General features: G+C 42.1%; 1 protein-coding gene across 5 annotated transcripts in view; it reads left to right on the top strand.

Moving 5' to 3' along the window:
- adam11 (ADAM metallopeptidase domain 11) overlaps positions 1-18,962 on the top strand; it is a 214,786-nt gene that overhangs the window by 86,528 nt on the left and 109,296 nt on the right. For all 5 annotated transcript variants that reach the window (XR_010969060.1, XM_068013258.1, XM_068013255.1 and 2 more), the window contains exons 7-9: positions 9,431-9,500; positions 12,235-12,305; positions 16,420-16,494. Coding sequence is in view for 4 of the 5 variants with exons in the window: in XM_068013258.1 (XP_067869359.1) it covers positions 9,431-9,500; positions 12,235-12,305; positions 16,420-16,494 (216 nt within the window). In the remaining variant the exon portion in view is untranslated. The remainder of the gene's footprint in view (positions 1-9,430; positions 9,501-12,234; positions 12,306-16,419; positions 16,495-18,962) is intronic.

An 18,962-nucleotide genomic window follows, 5' to 3' on the forward strand; every position in this document is an offset into this window, starting at 1 on the left:
GTCTAAAATTTGTAATAAATGGTAGCAGGCGAGGAGGACTCTAGACTATATTGACCTGTCACTCAGTAACTTGGAGGAGGATTCATCCTTACGGCCATATCTGTGTGCTAATGACCCTTGTGTTCAAGTCTGAAATAAGGAATTGATTACAAGTAGGCCTAGTAAGCAAAATTGCACTTGGATGTCTCGAACAGCAAGATGGCTGACTTGTCACAAGCTGATTTGCATACGTCCTTCCAATATGCTGAAGGTAGAGGTTCTAGATTTGGATACCAACTGTTGAAAGACATTACCTGCGATGCAGCATGCTCATTTATCCAAGGTTTCACACTCTTGATTGAGTTGCACAGACTAGTTGAACTACTGCTCAATAATGTATGATGTGCTCCCATACTGCAGTCGGGAAGATTCCAGCAATGCACTCACACCTTTGTTGTAAGTTGTGCTGCTCATCACACCACTCAATCAGAGGCTCTGCTTTCATTAATGATTAACCAACCAGTCTGGCTTATTGTAGACCTGCTACCAAGGACTGGAATGCTTCCCAGCTGGCTTTGGAAAATCCTGCAAGCCATAATGGGTAGGGTGGTCCTGGATGGATAAGCAGCTGGAAGCTTAACAGTGTCCTGTGCTTACAAGTTCTGCAGTTTTAGATAGATAAACTCCAGCAGTACACCCATGCATTTTGAAGGTCTTGTCAGTCTGTGCCTGAGTTACCTGAGCTTAGGTAGGTATTTCTTTTAGCAATTATGTGTCTGAAGCACATGGAAACCCATCATCATGTTTGTATCTCCAGTGATTTGTAAATCAATATCTTACATTGATCTTCAGCGACTTGGATCCCCTCATTTCACAGAACTTCAGGGACTCTGTAAAAACTGCACCCTGTAAAAATTTACAGTCATTAGCCTAATACCACATAAGTCTCTGAGTTTGTCTGCAGACTAAATTAAGAATATAAGAAATAGGAACAGGAGTAAGCCATTTGGCCCCTTGAGCCTGCTCCGCCATTTAATAAGATCATGGCTGATTCTTGATCCTCTCGATCCCCAGATCCCTTAAAGAATCAAGTTTTAGCACAAATTTAGAGAGTTAGCTCACAAGTGACCAAATTCTGGATTGCAAATTAAAATCATGCCAATATAAAAGCAACAATACTGCCAGACTCTTTCGTACGAACAGCTAGTTTAATATTAAAATTCCAAATCTGCTAATCTATTTATAACACTATTTTAAGAGTTTAACATATCTGTTAATGCATCTTCTCATGTTATCATAGTAACCATGGTCCAACTTATTGACTGACAGAAGACTCTCCAGGGTGCGCTATAAATAAATCAAGATGTAGGATGAGCATTGAAAACACAGTCACATCAATGCCAAAGCTCATATTTACTGCAGTCTTGGCTTGGCAATGAACGAATACAGTAATTAGGTTACTGCAGTGCAAACAGACAGGATTACATTTCATAAGAGTTACAACTGTCAGACTCTGTGAAGGTCTTTCTGAAAAGTAGAAATATTGCTGAATGTTTAGGGAGAAAACTAAGAACAGTTAATCTTGTTAGTAATCTCTGAAAGGGTCGTCTGTATGAATGACTCCAGATATCTACATATATAATGGTAACACTGGTAATGACTGTAATACCTCAAGCACTTGGATGGAGAAAGGGATTGATTATTGACTTGTTGACATTCCAATTTGGGTGCAAACCGGATGAAACAGGCCAGAAAATTCACTGGAAATAATTTCTGCCAGTTTTCTAGTTTTGGAGCTCGCTTCGTTTTCCTGTCGGGCCTGGGATGAGCAGTTGGAGCCCCAATCTGCAGCAGGCAGGAGCTGAGGAAAAACTTCATTCGATCTCTTGGCTCGTGAGTGGGCTGGCAAAGTGGAGATGGAATTCCTGCTTGCTGCACTCGGACAAATGGACTCCGGCGATGCATTCCAGAAATGGATTGAAATCCACAATTGCAACCTCATGTCCACCGTCTTCTTCATTCGTTTTGGCTCCCCCATCAGATAAGGGCACCCAAAATAATGACCTCACCACCCTGCCCAACAAACGTTTTCACTTAACAGATTGGGCAACCTGTTCATATCACTTGCAGGAAAGGCAGGCACAAGTACAATTAATGGATTCTCTTACCCCATCCTCTATCCCTGCATCCCCTGCTCCCAATATCCACCATCTACCTATTTCAGCTCGTACTATTTATGATCCCAGTGCGGTTATTCCAAGATCTCAGTACCCATATCTCCGGGTTTCTATCAGCAATCAAGAAACCACTGATACATCCGTAGCTCCCCAGCCAGGAAGAGGCCTCTGCCATCCCAATCTCCGACGCTAATGCTGGGCAGCCCAACTCTAGTCAATTATGGCTTAGGACCAAGCGCACAACACTTTCCTGGCTATGTCTACCAACAGTCTTGCACAACGTGCTCTTCACAGACCCCAGAAAAGGCAGTCAGGGTCCCATAAATGTCCAATAATAAAACTGAGGTCTGTGCCCACTTGAAAATCTCCCAGGCCCTATCTATTCTTTTCCAAACCAGGTGTAACATTGAACTCCCAGATGCATTTGACTTGGGTGAGCTCTGAATCAGGTTTGACCAGAACTCTGCCGGAATATGTCCTATTAACAACTGGTGAACAAATTCCACCTCACCCAGCAGGACCTATTCCAAATTCAAAATATCTTCCAGTACATACTGATAAAAAAAAATGATTTAAAAAAATAGATTGACTGCCTTGAATGGTATCTTCATTCCCTGACTAGTCCTTGTTAAAAAAAAATTTTCATTCTTTGAACCATATTTGCTTCCAGATCAATGAACTACACAAAATACCTTAGAGGCCTGGGAGCAAGCCCCAGCCTGTCAGATAATGGAAGAGGACCAAAGAGATGCAAGAGTACAGATCCTAACAAGCACTACCTGCAGCAGAACGTGCAAGGGCCAGTTCAAGATAATATATTAAGCTTACAGTACCTCGCACTTAAGTCTACAAATCCTACCCTTCCCTGGATAAATGAATGCTAGAGGGGCTGCAGTCAGAGGGGTACAGATCTTACCCCCTCTATCTGCCCTTTTGGGTGAGAAACCAGAATGGAACAGAGAGCATGGCAGGTCTCACGTAGATCTGAGCCGATGCCTGCTGGGTTTAATTACTAGAGCATTAATCCTGCTGCAACATGTATACTAGCACAACTGACTCTAGCTGCAAGACGATGCCTACCCTCACTTTGGAGGAGTCCTATGCTCCCCACAGCAATGAAATATCACTGGGACATATGCTGGTCAGAAAAGGCACTGTATGAGATACCAGGCAGTCTGGAACCAATTGCTGGGAAATTAGCATTCTCACATACAGAGCCAAGAAAGGCAGATCGGAACCTCCGCAAAGAATATTGACCAAAATGGGGAGGCACCCTTGAAGAGTGGTGAGTTTGGTTGGAGGAATCTGGGGCCAGGCAGGCAGGCCCAGTGATCATTGGTGGGGGGGGGGGGGGGGGCTGGTTTCTGGTGCATTGGTGGTGCTGTTGCCACAGGTGTGTTCATTACCAGTGGGGGCCCCCTCTGTAGACCATGGAGGGCCCATCACGGAGAGCCCCACCCAGAACCTGCTGGGAGACGGTCAGGGTCTACTTGGCGTTCTCCCCACGTGGCGGCGGGCCCTCCTGATGAGCAAAATACCCACGTGAATGGGAAATGGCTCTTAATTGGCCACTTATGTGGCTCAATTGGCCGCCAACTGACCCGCAGCTGGCAATATGTCATAGCGGCAGGAAGACATCAGGCTCCCCTCCCAACACCTATCCCACCAAGTCCTCCCATCTCCCAGCCTGTCTCCAATGGACCAGGAAAATTTAGTCCTGTGTTTCTGCCAATTGTTCAGATCAGTGCACCTTTCCAGTGACTTCCAGGATCCAATCAAGTAAGGCTGTGCAGCGAGAGAATGTGGTTCTTAATGAGATTAAATTCCTTTATCCTTGGTGATCCATATTTTATAACTTCGAATGGATCATATTGGTGATTTAAGTTTAAATTAACAAAAGCAGGTATTGTTTCAATGTGCAAACAGAGTAATAGAATGGGCACCTTACTAACAAGGGTGAGTAGTTAGCATTTTCTGGAATTACTAGTCTATAGCAAAAGCATATCACAGGCAAGTCAGGTACAAGTGGTGTGACGGCCTGTACTTTTTTTAAAAACCATTTTCCACTGTTGTGTAATCTATTTGAAATCCTCCCTATAACCTGTATTTTTAATACCGGTTTTTTACCACCTCGTGAGGAGCTCAGTAAAGTGAAAATGCAGCTTCCTCCTCTTGGTATGAGCTGTGGCTCAGTTAGGAGCATTCTCATCTCTGAGTCAGTAGGTCAGGGTTCAAACCCCACTCCAGAGACTTGAGTACAAAATCTAGACTGACATTTGATTGGAGTACTGAGGGAGTGCTGCAATGTTGGAGATGCTGAAATGGTTAAACTGAGAGTCCTATCTGCTTTCTTAGGTGGAGGCACACGATCCTATTTGAAGAAGAGCAAGGGACTTCTCCCTTGTCTCCTGGCCAATATTAATCCCTCAACCAACATCACAAAAACAGATTACCTGGTCTGTTTGTGGGACCTTGCTGTGTGCAAAATGGCTGCTGTGTTTCCTACATAACAGTAGTGACTACACTTCAAAAGTACTTAAGCAAAATATTGCAGATGCTGGAAATCTGAAATAAAAACAGTAATTGCTAGAAATACTCAACAGGTCAGGCAGCATCTGTGGAGAGAAAAACAGAGTTAACATTTCAGATCGATGACCTTTCACCAAACTCCAATGCAGGACAGGTTGAGAGAACGGTTAATAAAGCATACAGTGAGGCCTGGACAACATATGGCAGCCAAGAGCGATGTCTCAATTCATTCCATCTTCGCTGCCTCCGGAGAATACTTGGCATCAGGTGGCAGGACCGTATCTCCAACACAGAAGTCCTCGAGGCGGCCAGCATCCCCAGCTTGTACACACTACTGAGTCAGCGGCGCTTGAGATGGCTTGGCCATGTGAGCCGCATGGAAGATGGCAGGATCCCCAAAGACACATTGTACAGCGAGCTCGCCACTGGTATCAGACCCACCGGCTGTCCATGTCTCCGCTTTAAAGACGTCTGCAAACGCGACATGAAATCCTGTGACATTGATCACAAGTCATGGGAGTCAGTTGCCAGCGTTCGCCAGAGCTGGCGGGCAGCCATAAAGACAGGGCTAAAATGTGGCGAGTCGAAGAGACTTAGTAGTTGGCAGGAAAAAAGACAGAGGCGCAAGGGGAGAGCCAACTGTGCAACAGCCCCGACAAACAAATTTCTCTGCAGCACCTGTGGAAGAGCCTGTCACTCTAGAATTGGCCTTTATAGCCACTCCAGGCGCTGCTTCACAAACCACTGACCACCTCCAGGCGCGTATCCATTGTCTCTCGAGATAAGGAGGCCCAAAAGAATCCTGGGCTTTATTAATAGGGGCATAGAGTACAAGAGTAAGGAGGTTATGTTGAACTTGTATGAAACACTAGTTTGGCCTCAGCTGGAGTTCTGCGTCCAGTTCTGAGCACCGCCCTTTAGGGAAGATGTGAAGGCATTGGAGAGAGTAAAGATTCTCGAGAATGGTTTCTGGGATGAGGAACTTCAGTTTGTGAAGATAGATGGGAGAAGTTGGGACTGTTTTTCTTGGAGAAGAGAAGGCTGAGAGGAGATTTGATAGAGGTTTTCAAAATCATGAGGGGTCTGGACAGAGTGCATAGGGAAAAACTATTGCCACTCGTGAAAGGATCGAAAACAAGAGAGCACAGATTTGAAGTGCTTGGCAAAAGAAGTAGAAGCGAGCTGAGGAGAAACTTGTTCGTGCAGCAAGTGGTTGGGATCTGGAATGTGCAGCCTGAGAGTGTGAGGCAGATTCAGTCGAGACATTCAAAAGGGATTTCGTGTGTTATCTGAAATGGAAGAATGTGCAGGTTTACAGGGAGAAGGCAGGGGAATGGCATTAGGTGAATTGCTCATTTGGAGAGCCAGTGCAGACACGATGGGCTGAATGGTCTCCTTCTGCGCTGTAACGATTCTGTGAATTCCACAAGCATCAAACAGAGGGTTGGGTGCTGACCCTCTTTGTCACAGGCCTGCAGATTGATTCCTGCACTTTGGGTTTCCTTTTCCATCGTTTTTGCCAGTCATCTTTCAGTTTCTTCTCCTTCAGCCTTGGCAAGATATATTTTCTGACCAGCCCTATTCTATTACAAACACATCTCTTTTTAAAAAGCTACTTGAGGGATTTAGCTGAAGTGTCATACAGGAATAGTGCCAATTAGAAAATAGAGCCCAACAGGCCTGTGTTTCGCATTGCATTCAACAGTAAATGAGGCATTTGGCTGTCAGCCACATGAGATTTTACTTGGTGCTTTGGTTTTTGTGGCTTTGCTCACAATAGACACTTGTTAACATTTCAGTGCTTAAAAAAAGTCAAATGAAATTAGATTTCATCATCTGCGGCTATTGCAGCACTGAATGATAGCACAGGAGACAAAAAAAACTGCTCCATAACAAAGGAAAATTGAAGCCTCTGCAAATCGACCTAATTCTATATTCAATGGCAGAGGCAACAAGGAAGTCTGGTCTCTGTGTGGCTCTTGGCTGCTCATTGCATCTGCTCCCTGCAATGATACAAAGCCACACACTGCCAGATCTCTCAACTCCATGGGAGAAGAGGTAAGTAAGGGAGCGGAATGCATGTGCTCGATAGTGTCGGTCATCATCAGTGAACCTCCAAAAGGGAGAAATATGTCCTGCTAGTGGGCACATTGTGACGAATTGGAATATTCCAGCAATTTAATTCATTGCATTCATCAGTGGCTTCTGCAAACTGGAGCAAGTGTCAAAATCCCTCAAAAATAGATGCATCATTATTTTATTACATTTCATTAGATAGGATCTACTTAAAGGAGGAAAGGGTTAGTACTGTGAGTGCAAAGTACTCTTTCACATTATGACATATTTCCTATGTTATTTTCTTTTAAAAATATAGTGTCCTTCATCTCTTTTTCTCAATTAAGGCACCATTACTAAGCTTTAACCCCTGTTGTAATGTAATATTTTTAGTATATTGTCTGCTGTGGCCACATGGTACTGCTATGTACTGCAAAGACTCTGCACCATCTTTGTGGAGTGAGATCTCCCCTCTCTACCCCACCACCATCCCCTCCAACTCCGATTGGTGGCTTCATGGCACTCCCGTTTTATGCTGACTGATGTTATGTAGATGCACGGGTCTGAAATGATGCTTATCATATAAGTGCGTAACCACAACCTGGCAAATTCCTTTATTATATTAAGTGAAGTGTTAACCCATTTAAAATAGTGGCTTGGCTATGCTTTTATCAGTTATAATTCTATTTTGAACTATTGCCAACCTGAAAGTTACATGCTTGTTCAAGAGTGCTGTTGTTCATTTTCAGTTATGTCAGAACTTTGCTAGGAAAAGCAAGTCCCGCTCCCACTCTCTCTGCACTACTTTGTCTATTGATCCACTGTCTATTTTCTTCAGACCTCTATGAATTGCTGTGGGATTTTTTTAACGTTAAAGGTATACAAGTGGGTCATGTTGTACTTATACTCGTGTGCTTTATTTTGCAGTAGTATTGTAGAAATTTAACAACCATCAGGCCGCACCTTGGCAAATATACCAGTCTAAATTTGGTAAAAGTTGCTTGTAATTTTCCAATGCTTTAGGGTTTAAGACTGTTCAAATGATTGGCTGAGAGGAGGTGTGGGAAAGATTAGCTTCAGATATACAGCATCAAACCAAAAGATCACTCTCAGTTTTGTAAATGTGTTGAGGACAGAAGTAGCTAAGGTGGCCAGAATATGGGAAGATGGTAATGTGGTCTAGGTACCACTTGAGACCACTGCTGTTTGGGTCCTGTTACACTCATGCCCCACTGAACTGATCTCTATAAAGTCAATATTTTTGCGGCACACCCAGCATCTAACGCATCATGTGTTGGGAACAGCACAGAAGTCAGAAGATGAATGTCGGGTGCCCACAGCTAGTGAAGGGCTGTTGCTGCTACTCTTCCAAGCACCGTTGTTTAACGGTTTGAAATACGTAAGGCCTCAGAAGGTTAAAGAAGCAATGAAGGGTAACCCTAACGGAAGAAGAATCATCATTTTTTTTTTTAACAGGCTGTCCATGAAGCACTAAGATGCTTAGTGACTTGGGATGTTGGTGAGACATGCCAGCCACAATATGGGCTTTCACTTTCCTGTAACTAGGAACAGAAAGAATGTAGCTCGGGCTTTTGCCATTCAAAGTACGCACAGCCCAGACACTGTGCTTATTGGGCATAGAGTAGTCCGCGTGCCACGGCACCCAATATTGTGCCCCCATTCCTTGGCACCTGAAGTGTAATTTCAACTCACGCCAGGGGTTGTAATTCCAGGAAATATTAAAAGCTGACAGCAAAATATATGTTTTCCTGAAGTCTGCTCAGATATTTTCTTCCCAAATACACTATTTTTGAGCTGATTCTTGTTTAGTTTCAGTCTTTATTTCACAGAAATCAGGATAAAAATATTGTTAGGGAGTGAGTACGTAAATATTGTGACAACTAACTAAACAACTAACAATGTTAGTATAATGTTGGTTTTTCACAGGCAGGGAGTAAAGCTGTCTGAATTCTATTTTTGCCCATATTCTGATTTGATTCTGACAATCTAAGACAAAACAAAGAATAGTCCTGGTAACACACACTATCTTTTCTGAAAGAAAACATCTCAATACAGTTTGAGACAAGTGTGAAATTCAGTGAACGAAGAGCACACAGAAGTGATGTCTAGTGAAGACCTTGGTGGTATTCTATGAAAATATGCAAATCTCATATCGTCATAAGAGCAAGACAGTGAACTTTTCAATTATTCTTAAATCTTTCTGATAGTGTTGAAAAATAATCAATGCAATTACAACGTGCCCTGATCAAATTCGTACATTTCCCTAGGTTAGACTTGTGTCAAACCTGTCCCATTATATAAGTATTATTCTGGATGCTTCTTATGAAATGTTTGCTTTTGTCTTCAGATGCTTGCCTCTCATTACATTACTGTTTAACTTGTATCATTGCAGTGGGTGCATGAGGGAAACAGTAGAATCCGTTATCCTATCACATTACATTACATTACATTACATTACACAAAAAGTGATCCTTGCACTCTAATAATGGCTTGCTGCTCACCATTTAGTACTCACATGCGAAGTATCACTAGACTGTATGAAGGTATAATCATATAGAGACCTTCTGAAACTGGATTATGAAATGTATTCAGATTCATCAAGTTGTAGGTTAACTTAATATGTCAGATGCTGCTTAAATATAATGTTACTGTTCTCATCTCACATACAGCATGAACAACAACCTCATATTGCATACAGATTTCCTGGTCTTGATATCCCTGTGGGATGTGCATCATCAGGTAAGGAATGCACATTGATATATTACGTACTATACGTTATTTGAGTCAGTGCTCTGATAGGAAAGGGGGGAAAATTGCAAGTTGACCATTGCCTCTAGTATTTCAGTTTCAAAGAGACTTTGATCTATACACCGTGGAGTTGCTTCAGCCCCACAGCCGAACTTGGCCAGAGTAAGAAGAATTTTCCAGATGGAGGGTTGGTACAATTAGATGAAGCAAAGGTAGTTTGAGACGCATCACATTTCAGAGTTATTATAGTAAATAATACAGATAGTTACATTTATTTCTTCATTCTGTTATGACCAGGTGAGAAAGGGGTCGACAGGTTTCCTCTCAACCTTTGCCTGGTTTGACCGTAACAGAGTTTAATTTTTAAAACAACGTGTTTTTAGCTCCCCCCTCAGTGAATCCTTGTTCACTGCTCTCCAATTGTAAGGCAAAGAAATCAACCAGGCAGGTTTTCTTAGATTTAAACAAGAAAGGTATAAGTGTATTCACCTTAAAACTCTAGTTTGGTTAAAACTACTACGAATACGTGACCTGACCATGCTAGCATGCATACGCGTAAAACACACACACAGATAGAGGCAGAAAAGGAGCATGAATAAAGAGGAAAAGTTTGAAGCAATAGCTGGGGTTTATTTACTGTCCTTTGAGTTTGATGGTAGAGTCTTTGATTCCAGTTAAATCTTGCCATTTCGTTGGGGCCCAGTGGATGCTTCCAAACTTGTTTCGCTGTAGGAATCTTCTCTCTTGACGTTAAAGTGTCTTCAGTGGATCTGGAAATTCATGAGAGAGAGAGAGAGAGACAGGCAGGAGAGAGGCTCTTATTTCAAGTTTAGTTGCAGTCTGATCCAAACTGTTCTGTGAGCAGTTCAAAACCACCTGGGCCAGCAGGTTAGTCGTGACTAGTTGTTTTTTTAAACAAACTCCACTGCGTTTCTGTGGATTCCTTTCATCTTAGCAGACATCTGCAGTGGGGGAGCGGTGGGGGGGTGGGAGCGGGGGCGGGCGGCGCAGGGATGGAATGCTTATTGTTCCACCTTACATGTCTGGTGATCAAAATCCATTTGGGTTAATTGGATCAAGGAGCAGTTCTATTGTCTCTCCAGGCAACTGTCCCTTAGTATGCAAGAATGTTTCCAGCAACAGCTGTGATTTCTTTAAATGTTATCTTTTCTGTCCATCAACAGTTTAAAGTTAATGTTCATATGATGAAATTAATATGCCTCGTTCTTGGCAAGTGGGGTCTTCATGACAATTCTCTCTTCCATGTGGATTTAGGAAGGCCTGGTTGATTTAGTAATTAGATAACAGAAGCTGCTGAAGAGCCCAGAGGGTGGAGATTGTGCTGTGTGCCATTAGTAACAAATGTGTTAATGCACATGTATTAAATTCTTTACTCTGCTATCTTAACAAAGGTAATAATCCATTTAAAAGAAATAGTTCAACACTGAACAATGGATGGAGAGGTTTGATATAAATGTTTATCATGTTTATCCTGATTTCAACTCCCAGCAGTGCATTGCCAGCTTCCAACTGCAAAAGTTGGAGCAGCCAAACTCTGGATCAGCTCCTGGCTTCAAAATAAGAAGAAACAACTTGATATGGAATCATTTCCGGAACTAAACTTTTTTTTTTCTCCCCCATATTGCAGTACCTAGAATCAGCTGTGCCACTATCCAGCCAACCAATCAATCCCTTTCAAGCAGTTCCTCACAATGATTATCCTCTTGGGGCTCCACTGTGTCGGTGTTAACTAGAATGGAGTTTGTTAGCCTAAGGGTGGCTGTAATGAAAGATTTACCTTAATGAGATGGTGTTGGTGGTACCTGCTGCCAACAGCACCCAACAATGTAAAGTAGATGAACTCGGCCCATCTAATGATGTTTGGAATCCTGCCACTGGAGGCAGCACCAAACCACTGACAGACTACATGGAAGAGAGGGGAGCAGCTCTCCTTGACCCTGGGTCTCTGTGCACCACTCTGCCAGCATCCAACTGACAATGTAAAACACAGCAGTGCCGAGATAATTAGGTGGCATTTCATTTTCTATCACTCATTGGGTAGATCTTGACTTTGTGCAATATTATAAAATGGGTGAGAGCAAATCAGCAGCCCATTTCACATTTCTCCCAATTTTTATTTCCGTTGAGTTCAATGGAAATAGACTATCAATCACTATCACCCCTTTTATATTATTGCACAAAGTTCAAATTACCCCCATTATGCTTCCCTCAATATACACATTCTGATATGTAAACTATTTCCCGTAACACTTAATTCAAACTCGTCTTTCTTTGCTCCTGTTCCCTTTTTAACTCTTTGGACACAGTAGCGTTTCGCGTATTAAAATTTCCATATGTGATACTATCCTCTGTGCATACAAGGAAATGATGGATCGAGGGAGGAAATGATATGAAGGAAGAATATCAATAACAATGGATGGCTAACGAAATGTTAAACACAGACATTGGCCCAATTACTGGTTTTCTGTATATTGCCCTGACAATGCACTTCTACCAAATGCACTGTGGTACATTACACTAATGCAGGCCTTTTGGAACCAAAACTGCTTGGTTAGGCACAATTCGTTTTACTTTCCACTAGCTGTGAGAGGAACTCATCCCATTTTCCTTATTGAATCCAGTCGAAAGAGTGTCGTCATCATGACTGCTACTTTTCACAGAGCAGGTGTGTCTTTACATTTTCTTTTACTGTGAATCTTCTCAGGGTGCTTTACTGACGACAATACGCAATGGAACTCTCCTGCAAAAGTCTTAAGGGCACGAACCAAACGTCAGGTAAGTGTGAAGTCTTCACAGTCATTAAACTGAGGATTAGGTGCTGGATTCATCTTTAACAACAGTTGACTGATGGTTATTTATTAAAGGAGCTCCCCAGGAAAGTGAACAGCAAATTTGAAATTGTAACTGCTTCTCTTCCAAATGCTAATCCAGCTCCCTGTGCCCACTGCTAGAGTAGAGGTGTCCAAGTACGTGCTCCCTGAAAAGCTTTGTGCTTATACATTAAAAATGATAAACACAGGTGAATTTTAAACACTTTTTTAGTTCACTATTGATAGACTTTTAATCTTAAAAGAAGAAAAATGAAGTGACATTTGGGTTTAGAGTCATAGAGTTATACAGCACAGAAACAGGCCCTTCGGCCCATCGTGTCTGTGCCGGCCATCAAGCACCTATCTATTCTAATCCCATTTTCCAGCACGTGGCCTGTAGCCTTGTATGCTATGGCGTTTCAAGTGCTCATCTAAATGCTTCTTAAATATTGTGAGGGATCCTGCCTCTGCCACCCTTTCAGGTAGCGTGTTTGAGATTTCAGCCACTCTCTGGGTGAAAATGTTATTCCTCAAATTCCCTCTAAACCTCCTGCCCCTTAACTTAAATCCATGTCCCCTGGTTATTGACCCCTCCGCTAAGGGAAAAAGTTTCTTCCTATCTATCCTATCAGTGCCCCTCATAATTTTGTATATGTCAATCACGTCCCCCCTCAGCCTTCTCTGCTCTAAAGAAAACCTATCTAGTCTCTCTTCATAGCTGAAATGCTCCAGCCCACTCAACATTCTGGTGAATCTGCTCTGCACCCTCTCCAGTGCAATCACATCCTTTCTATAGTGTGGTGACCAGAACTGTACACAGTACTCCAGCTGTGGCCTAACTAGCGTTTTATACAGCTCCATCATAACCTCCCTGCTCTTATATTCTATGCCTCGGCTAATAAAGGCAAGTATCCCATATGCTTTCCTAACGACCTTATCTACCTGTGCTGCTGCCTTTAGTGATCTATGGACAAGTACACGAAGGTCCCTCTGACCCTCTGTACTTCCTAGGGTCCTACCATCCATTCCCTTGCCTTGTTAGTCCTCCCAAAATGCATCACCTCACACTTCTCAGGATTAAATTCCATTTGCTACTGCTGTGCCCATCTTACCAGCCCATCTATATTGTCCTATAATCTAAGGCTTTCCTCCTCACTATTTATGACACCACCAATTTCGTGTCATCTGCGAACTTACTGATCATACCTCCTATATTCACGTCTAAATCATTATTGTACACTACAAACAGCAAGGGTCCCAGCACCAATCCCTGTGGTACACCACTGGTCACAGGCTTCCACTCGCAAAAACAACCCTCAACCATCACCCTCTGCCTCCTGCCACTAAGCCAATTTTGGATCCAATTTGCCAAATTGCCCTGGATCCCATGGGCTCTTACCTTCTTAACCAATCTCCCATGTGGGACCTTATCAAAAGCCTTACTGAAGTCCATGTAGACCACATCAACTGCCTTACCCTCATCTACACATGTAGTCACCTCCTTGAAAAATTCATTCAAGTTTTTTAGACACGATCTCCCCCTGACAAAGCAATGCTGACTGTCCCTGATTAATCCCTGCCTCTCCAAGTGGAGATTAATCCTGTCCCTCAGAATTTTTTCCAATAGTTTCCCAACCATTGATGTTAGACCCACCAGCCTGTAATTACCTGGTTTATCTCTGCTACCCTTCTTGAATGATAGTACCACATTCGCTGTCCTCCAGTCCTCTAGTACCTCTCCTGTGGCCAGAGAGGATTTGAAAATTTGTGTCAGAGCCCTTGCTATCTCCTCCCTTGTCTCACATAACAGCCTGGGATACATCTCATCTGGGCCTGGGGATTTATCCACTTTTAAGCATGCTAAAACAGCTAATACTTCCTTTTTTTCAATGCTAATTTGTTGAAGTCTATCACAATCCCCTTCCCTCATCTCTACACCTACATCGTCCTTCTCCATAGTGAACACAGATGAAAAGTAAAAGTTTATCTGTATTCAGCAGACTATCCCTTCACAAAAGCTACCTGACCAGTCACTCTGACCTTTGTGTAAGTACTCTAATTACCCTTCACAAAGGCACTTGCCATTCCACAAGGCACAGCTCACGAATGAAAATAATATGAATATTACAGTAACAACACCTTGGGGAGGAATTTCCCAGAGTTGTGTTTGGACTTTTTTCCCTCTTTATTTTACTCTTCCCTTGGGAGCTGGCGTTAGTAGCGTTTGAGAAGGGTGCTACACAATGTAGCATCATCTGATGAAAAATTGAGCAGTTAGTCTTTTTTTCACCAGCTTTGAATGCTTGTTCATAACTTGCCTTTATATAGTACCCATTATGGTGAATATCACTGTGTTTAAATATGAAAACTGGTTTTATTTCCATAATATTAACACTAAATCATTAACGTAGACATCTAAAACACAATTTTACATAAAATTAAAACATTTTAATACTATACCTCTGTTGTCATTCCTTTTTCCTATTTATTTCCCTGATCTAGTTTTATTTTAATTTTAATTTTTTCTACCTAATCTTACATTTCCTTCTTTCCCTCCCTTTTTCCCTCTAGAAAGTTAAGCTTTATTTATTCCTTTGCTTGGCTCCCCTTTATCTCCCATTCTCCATTGTGGGCAGTTAATTTTCTTCTAAAAATAGGGCTTTCATTGGCTGAAAACCAGTGTGACATGTCAGTTTTCCAGCCAATTGAAAGCCAAGAATGTCGAGCTTGACCTGGTTACACTAAAGATGCAGAAGAGGTGTTGCCAATGAAGGTACTAGTCAGCAATCCCTACAGACTGGCCAACATCAAGACAAGTAATCTCAGCTGCAACACAAAGAGTTAAGGGTTCCTTCGAAGTAGTTGAATGGGTTTAGTTTAAAGAATAGTCTAAGAGTAGATTATTCAAGTTTTTTATGATTACAGTTTCTAGACACAGGAATCAACTGTGCTTTCTCCTGTTACGTTTTACTTGGTAACAAGCACTCCCTGCCACTGAGCTGAAGACTAGTTGGTAGAAATTATAATGTTAACTCTCTTGATTTTATATTCCGATTTTGGTCACTGTACTTCTGAAAAGACACAGAAGCAGTGGAAGGGATTAAAAGAAAGGCAAACAATATGATTAATCATTTTAGATCACTGAGAGATTGGGGAGCTATTGAGGAAAAAGGAAAGAATAAAAGAAGATAGGATCCAGATTTTTGTAATGATGAAGGAAACTGATGCAGGGGAAATTTTATCTCGAACATGGTTTCTAATTGCTGGTTTAACGAAAGAATAGGAGATAGCTTTTTTCCCAGTATTAATGACCAGTTTTCAACTCATTCAAAACCAAATTAGAACCATGCCTAATTCAGTATGGGGGATATGGATTTGGGCACGAGAAAGTTGGAAAATGTACTGTTTGGGACCTGAAACCATCGACACTGACTTGTGCAAAATATCAGAGGAATAGGGATGGAAAAGTCATTCTCCATGAGCCCCAGAAGCTTGTCCTCCAGTGACTCGACCTCCGTGAACCCCAGTTACTTCCCATCCTCAGTCCACTCCCATTGTCCGCTTCATTTTTATTTGAGCTATTATGATTCTTATGCTGCACTGATTTAGCCTGTTTGAGTTTTAATGGCCTGGTGATTTGGAAAGGCCTGTTCTCGGCACTGCTCCTTATTAGTGGCCTTATTTGCCAGTAAGGGAGCAGCATTGAGAATAAACCCTTCCAAGTTGCCGGTGCTACCAAATTCAACCATGCAAATTCAGCAGTACCCTGGCAATCACCACTGAGGATAGGCCTGACCAATGCTTTCAGTCCCTCTCTAGTTTTGTATTTTAATTGGTTGCAACACTCCTCCTTGTTATTAAATCTGAATTTTGTAGCTGTCAGTTAGGACACTGAGCTTTAACACACTCTGTCTAACTGATCGCTCCTTTTTTAATGATGTCTGTCTTCCTCTTGCTGAAAGTTGTGCACCTCCTCAACTTGCTGTTGATGAATTCCATTTGCTTTCCTTGCACATCCTTATAAAGTAATAGGCAGGCTTTAATATTCAAAATTTCTTTTCATTCTCTGTCCTGTGTAGGTACGTCGAGGCCAGCACACTGTTCTGAGAGAAACCAAGTACATCGAGCTGATGATCGTCAATGACTACACCCTGGTATGTCAACCGTGTTTAATTTTGAGTTTGTTTTTAGAATACTGCTGCAGCTTTCACAAAGATTGCAGACTGTCTTCTGATGACAGTTCTCCTATTAGTGGTGTGAGTCAGGCCCTCTGGGCCGCAGAGATTGATAATTTATCTCCTTCTGTTCAAAAGCTGCTGTTTCAAAACAAAGTAACATGGAAAATGCAACTGATAATAACAGACAGCACTTGATGCAGTCATTTGACCTTCCATTTTCCACTATTTCACTAGTAGCATTAACTAACCCCTCTATAAAAACAGCAGAGGTATGTCACTTAAATGCGTTTAGCATTCACCCACTGATATCAACAATGGCAATTTATGGGCTGTCTAATAGACTAAACAAGTCTGCACTGACATTCTCTGCCAGTCCTATTATTTATTAACCAATATAGGTTTTATTTATTTTTATTTTTATTTAGAAATACAGCACTGAACCAGGCCCTTCAGCCCACCGAGTCTGTGCCGACCAACAACCACCCATTTATACTAACCCTACAGTAATCCCATATTCCCTACCACCTACCTACACTAGGGGTAATTTACAACGGCCAATTTACCTATCACCTGCAAGTCTTTGGCTGTGGGAGGAAACCGGAGCACCTGGCGAAAACCCACGCGGTCACAGGGAGAACTTGCAAACTCCACACAGGCAGTACACAGAATCGAACCCGGGTCCCTGGAGCTGTGAGGCTGCGGTGCTAACCACTGCGTCACTGCATGCAGGTCTTGATAACTGATTATTTAGAAATAAACCCACACCTTAAATTACAAATCCAATCATTTTAGCATTTCATAGCTTCTGTCGTATTGTTATATTATCCCAAAATGATTTAGGAATTATATTGTTCATGCATATGTGTACATGTATATCCATAATACTACATTAACCACTACTGCACTACATTCTGTGTACTAAACACACATTGTGTCATTCCACTGCACATGTAGAGATGTGTAAAATATTAGAGATGCAAGCTCCATTGTCTGTATTTAAAAAGTGTGATTATTTCGGAGCTCTGGGAAGTACAAGACATAACAGCTTCAAACTTGAATAATCATAACGGGATAGAGGTTTTGCTTTGGGCATCACAAATTGGGCCCAGTTTGAAAAGTGTCCCCATCTCCTGAGTTTCCACTCAAACTTATTTGCATATCAGTGAATGCAAAATCTGCCGTGGACCAGCGTAATGGGCAGCGTTTAAAAATGTAATCTGAACAAAAAAGTTTTAAAATAATATTCTTTGATGTATTTAAGAGTGCTAACTTGGTAAAGTTTGATAATACAGCGAAAAAGGGTTTATCACAAAGAAGAGTTTTTAATCACAGTGTCACCTCTGAGTAACCCGATTTTAAACTACTGGAATTAACTTTTTAAAAATATACAAGACTTTTTTCTAGCTAGATTGGGGTACAGTCAGTTCCTTAGAAACTTTCTTTTAGCATTTGTCTTTAATACCTTTTAAAACCTGCTACCTTGTGGCTTTGTGTCCAAAAGATCCAACTTGATTTTTAGAGCCTCCTGAATATGCTCATTTCAGGGCCTATCAGCAGAAACTCCCAATGGTGATGAACTCATCCTGGAGATTTACTGAGTGCAGTGAACAAACCACTTCAGCAAAGGTTCAGCTTCTCTCTACACTTATCCATGACTTTGTCTATTGCTGACGTATTGGTGTCCAAAGTGAAACTATAAAATGATTTATTTTCTTAAGTGCAGTGCTATGGTTGTGTCAAGAGACTGTCCCCTCCCCCCCACAGTTAGGAGCAACAAGCTGCTCCCACACTTGCTCTTCTCACTGAAGTAGGAGCACAAGGTTAGCGAATTGACAAGATGCATCATGCACTCTCACCAGTTGTGAACACCAGAGAAGCAAACACTGAAGCAATAAAGTAAACTGGTTGCATCTTCACTCAAAAGTATTCTGTAGGTCTCTGATTAGAATGGCCATATTAATATTGCAGGTGGTGATGCAGACAGGGGTGGCAGCAGGCAGTTTGTTCATGGAGTTACTGCACAATTGGACTGTTCATCCAGAGACACATTTGCATGTTTTTGAAGATAGTCTTGCCCAGTAGCGATTGGTGCATCGGTCTTTCTGGCTGCACGTCAGACACCCATTTTGGGTGTCTTGTCCTAGTGCTCGTCTTCCCCCCCTACTCCTCTTTGCTGAAAAGTTAGGCAGGATACAAGATAATTTTGCAAACTTTCTGGGAACTATGTAGCAGTCCGCACCTGATCTGATCTGTTCAGATAGCAGAATCTCAGTTTCAAGCATATGCACCACTTGGGTTTGGGTGGAGGTGTGAGCATGATTATATTTCCTTTCTACTGTTTGGAATTCTTCACTGGAGTGCACAACCAGGGCTCCATAGGATTGCCTTCTTCTGCCAGCAGTCCGTCTGCTTCGTGAGATAATGCTGGTACAATGGATTTTAGC

This window comes from Heterodontus francisci, chromosome 33 (genome assembly GCF_036365525.1).
Source record: "Heterodontus francisci isolate sHetFra1 chromosome 33, sHetFra1.hap1, whole genome shotgun sequence".
NCBI lineage: Eukaryota > Metazoa > Chordata > Chondrichthyes > Heterodontiformes > Heterodontidae > Heterodontus > Heterodontus francisci.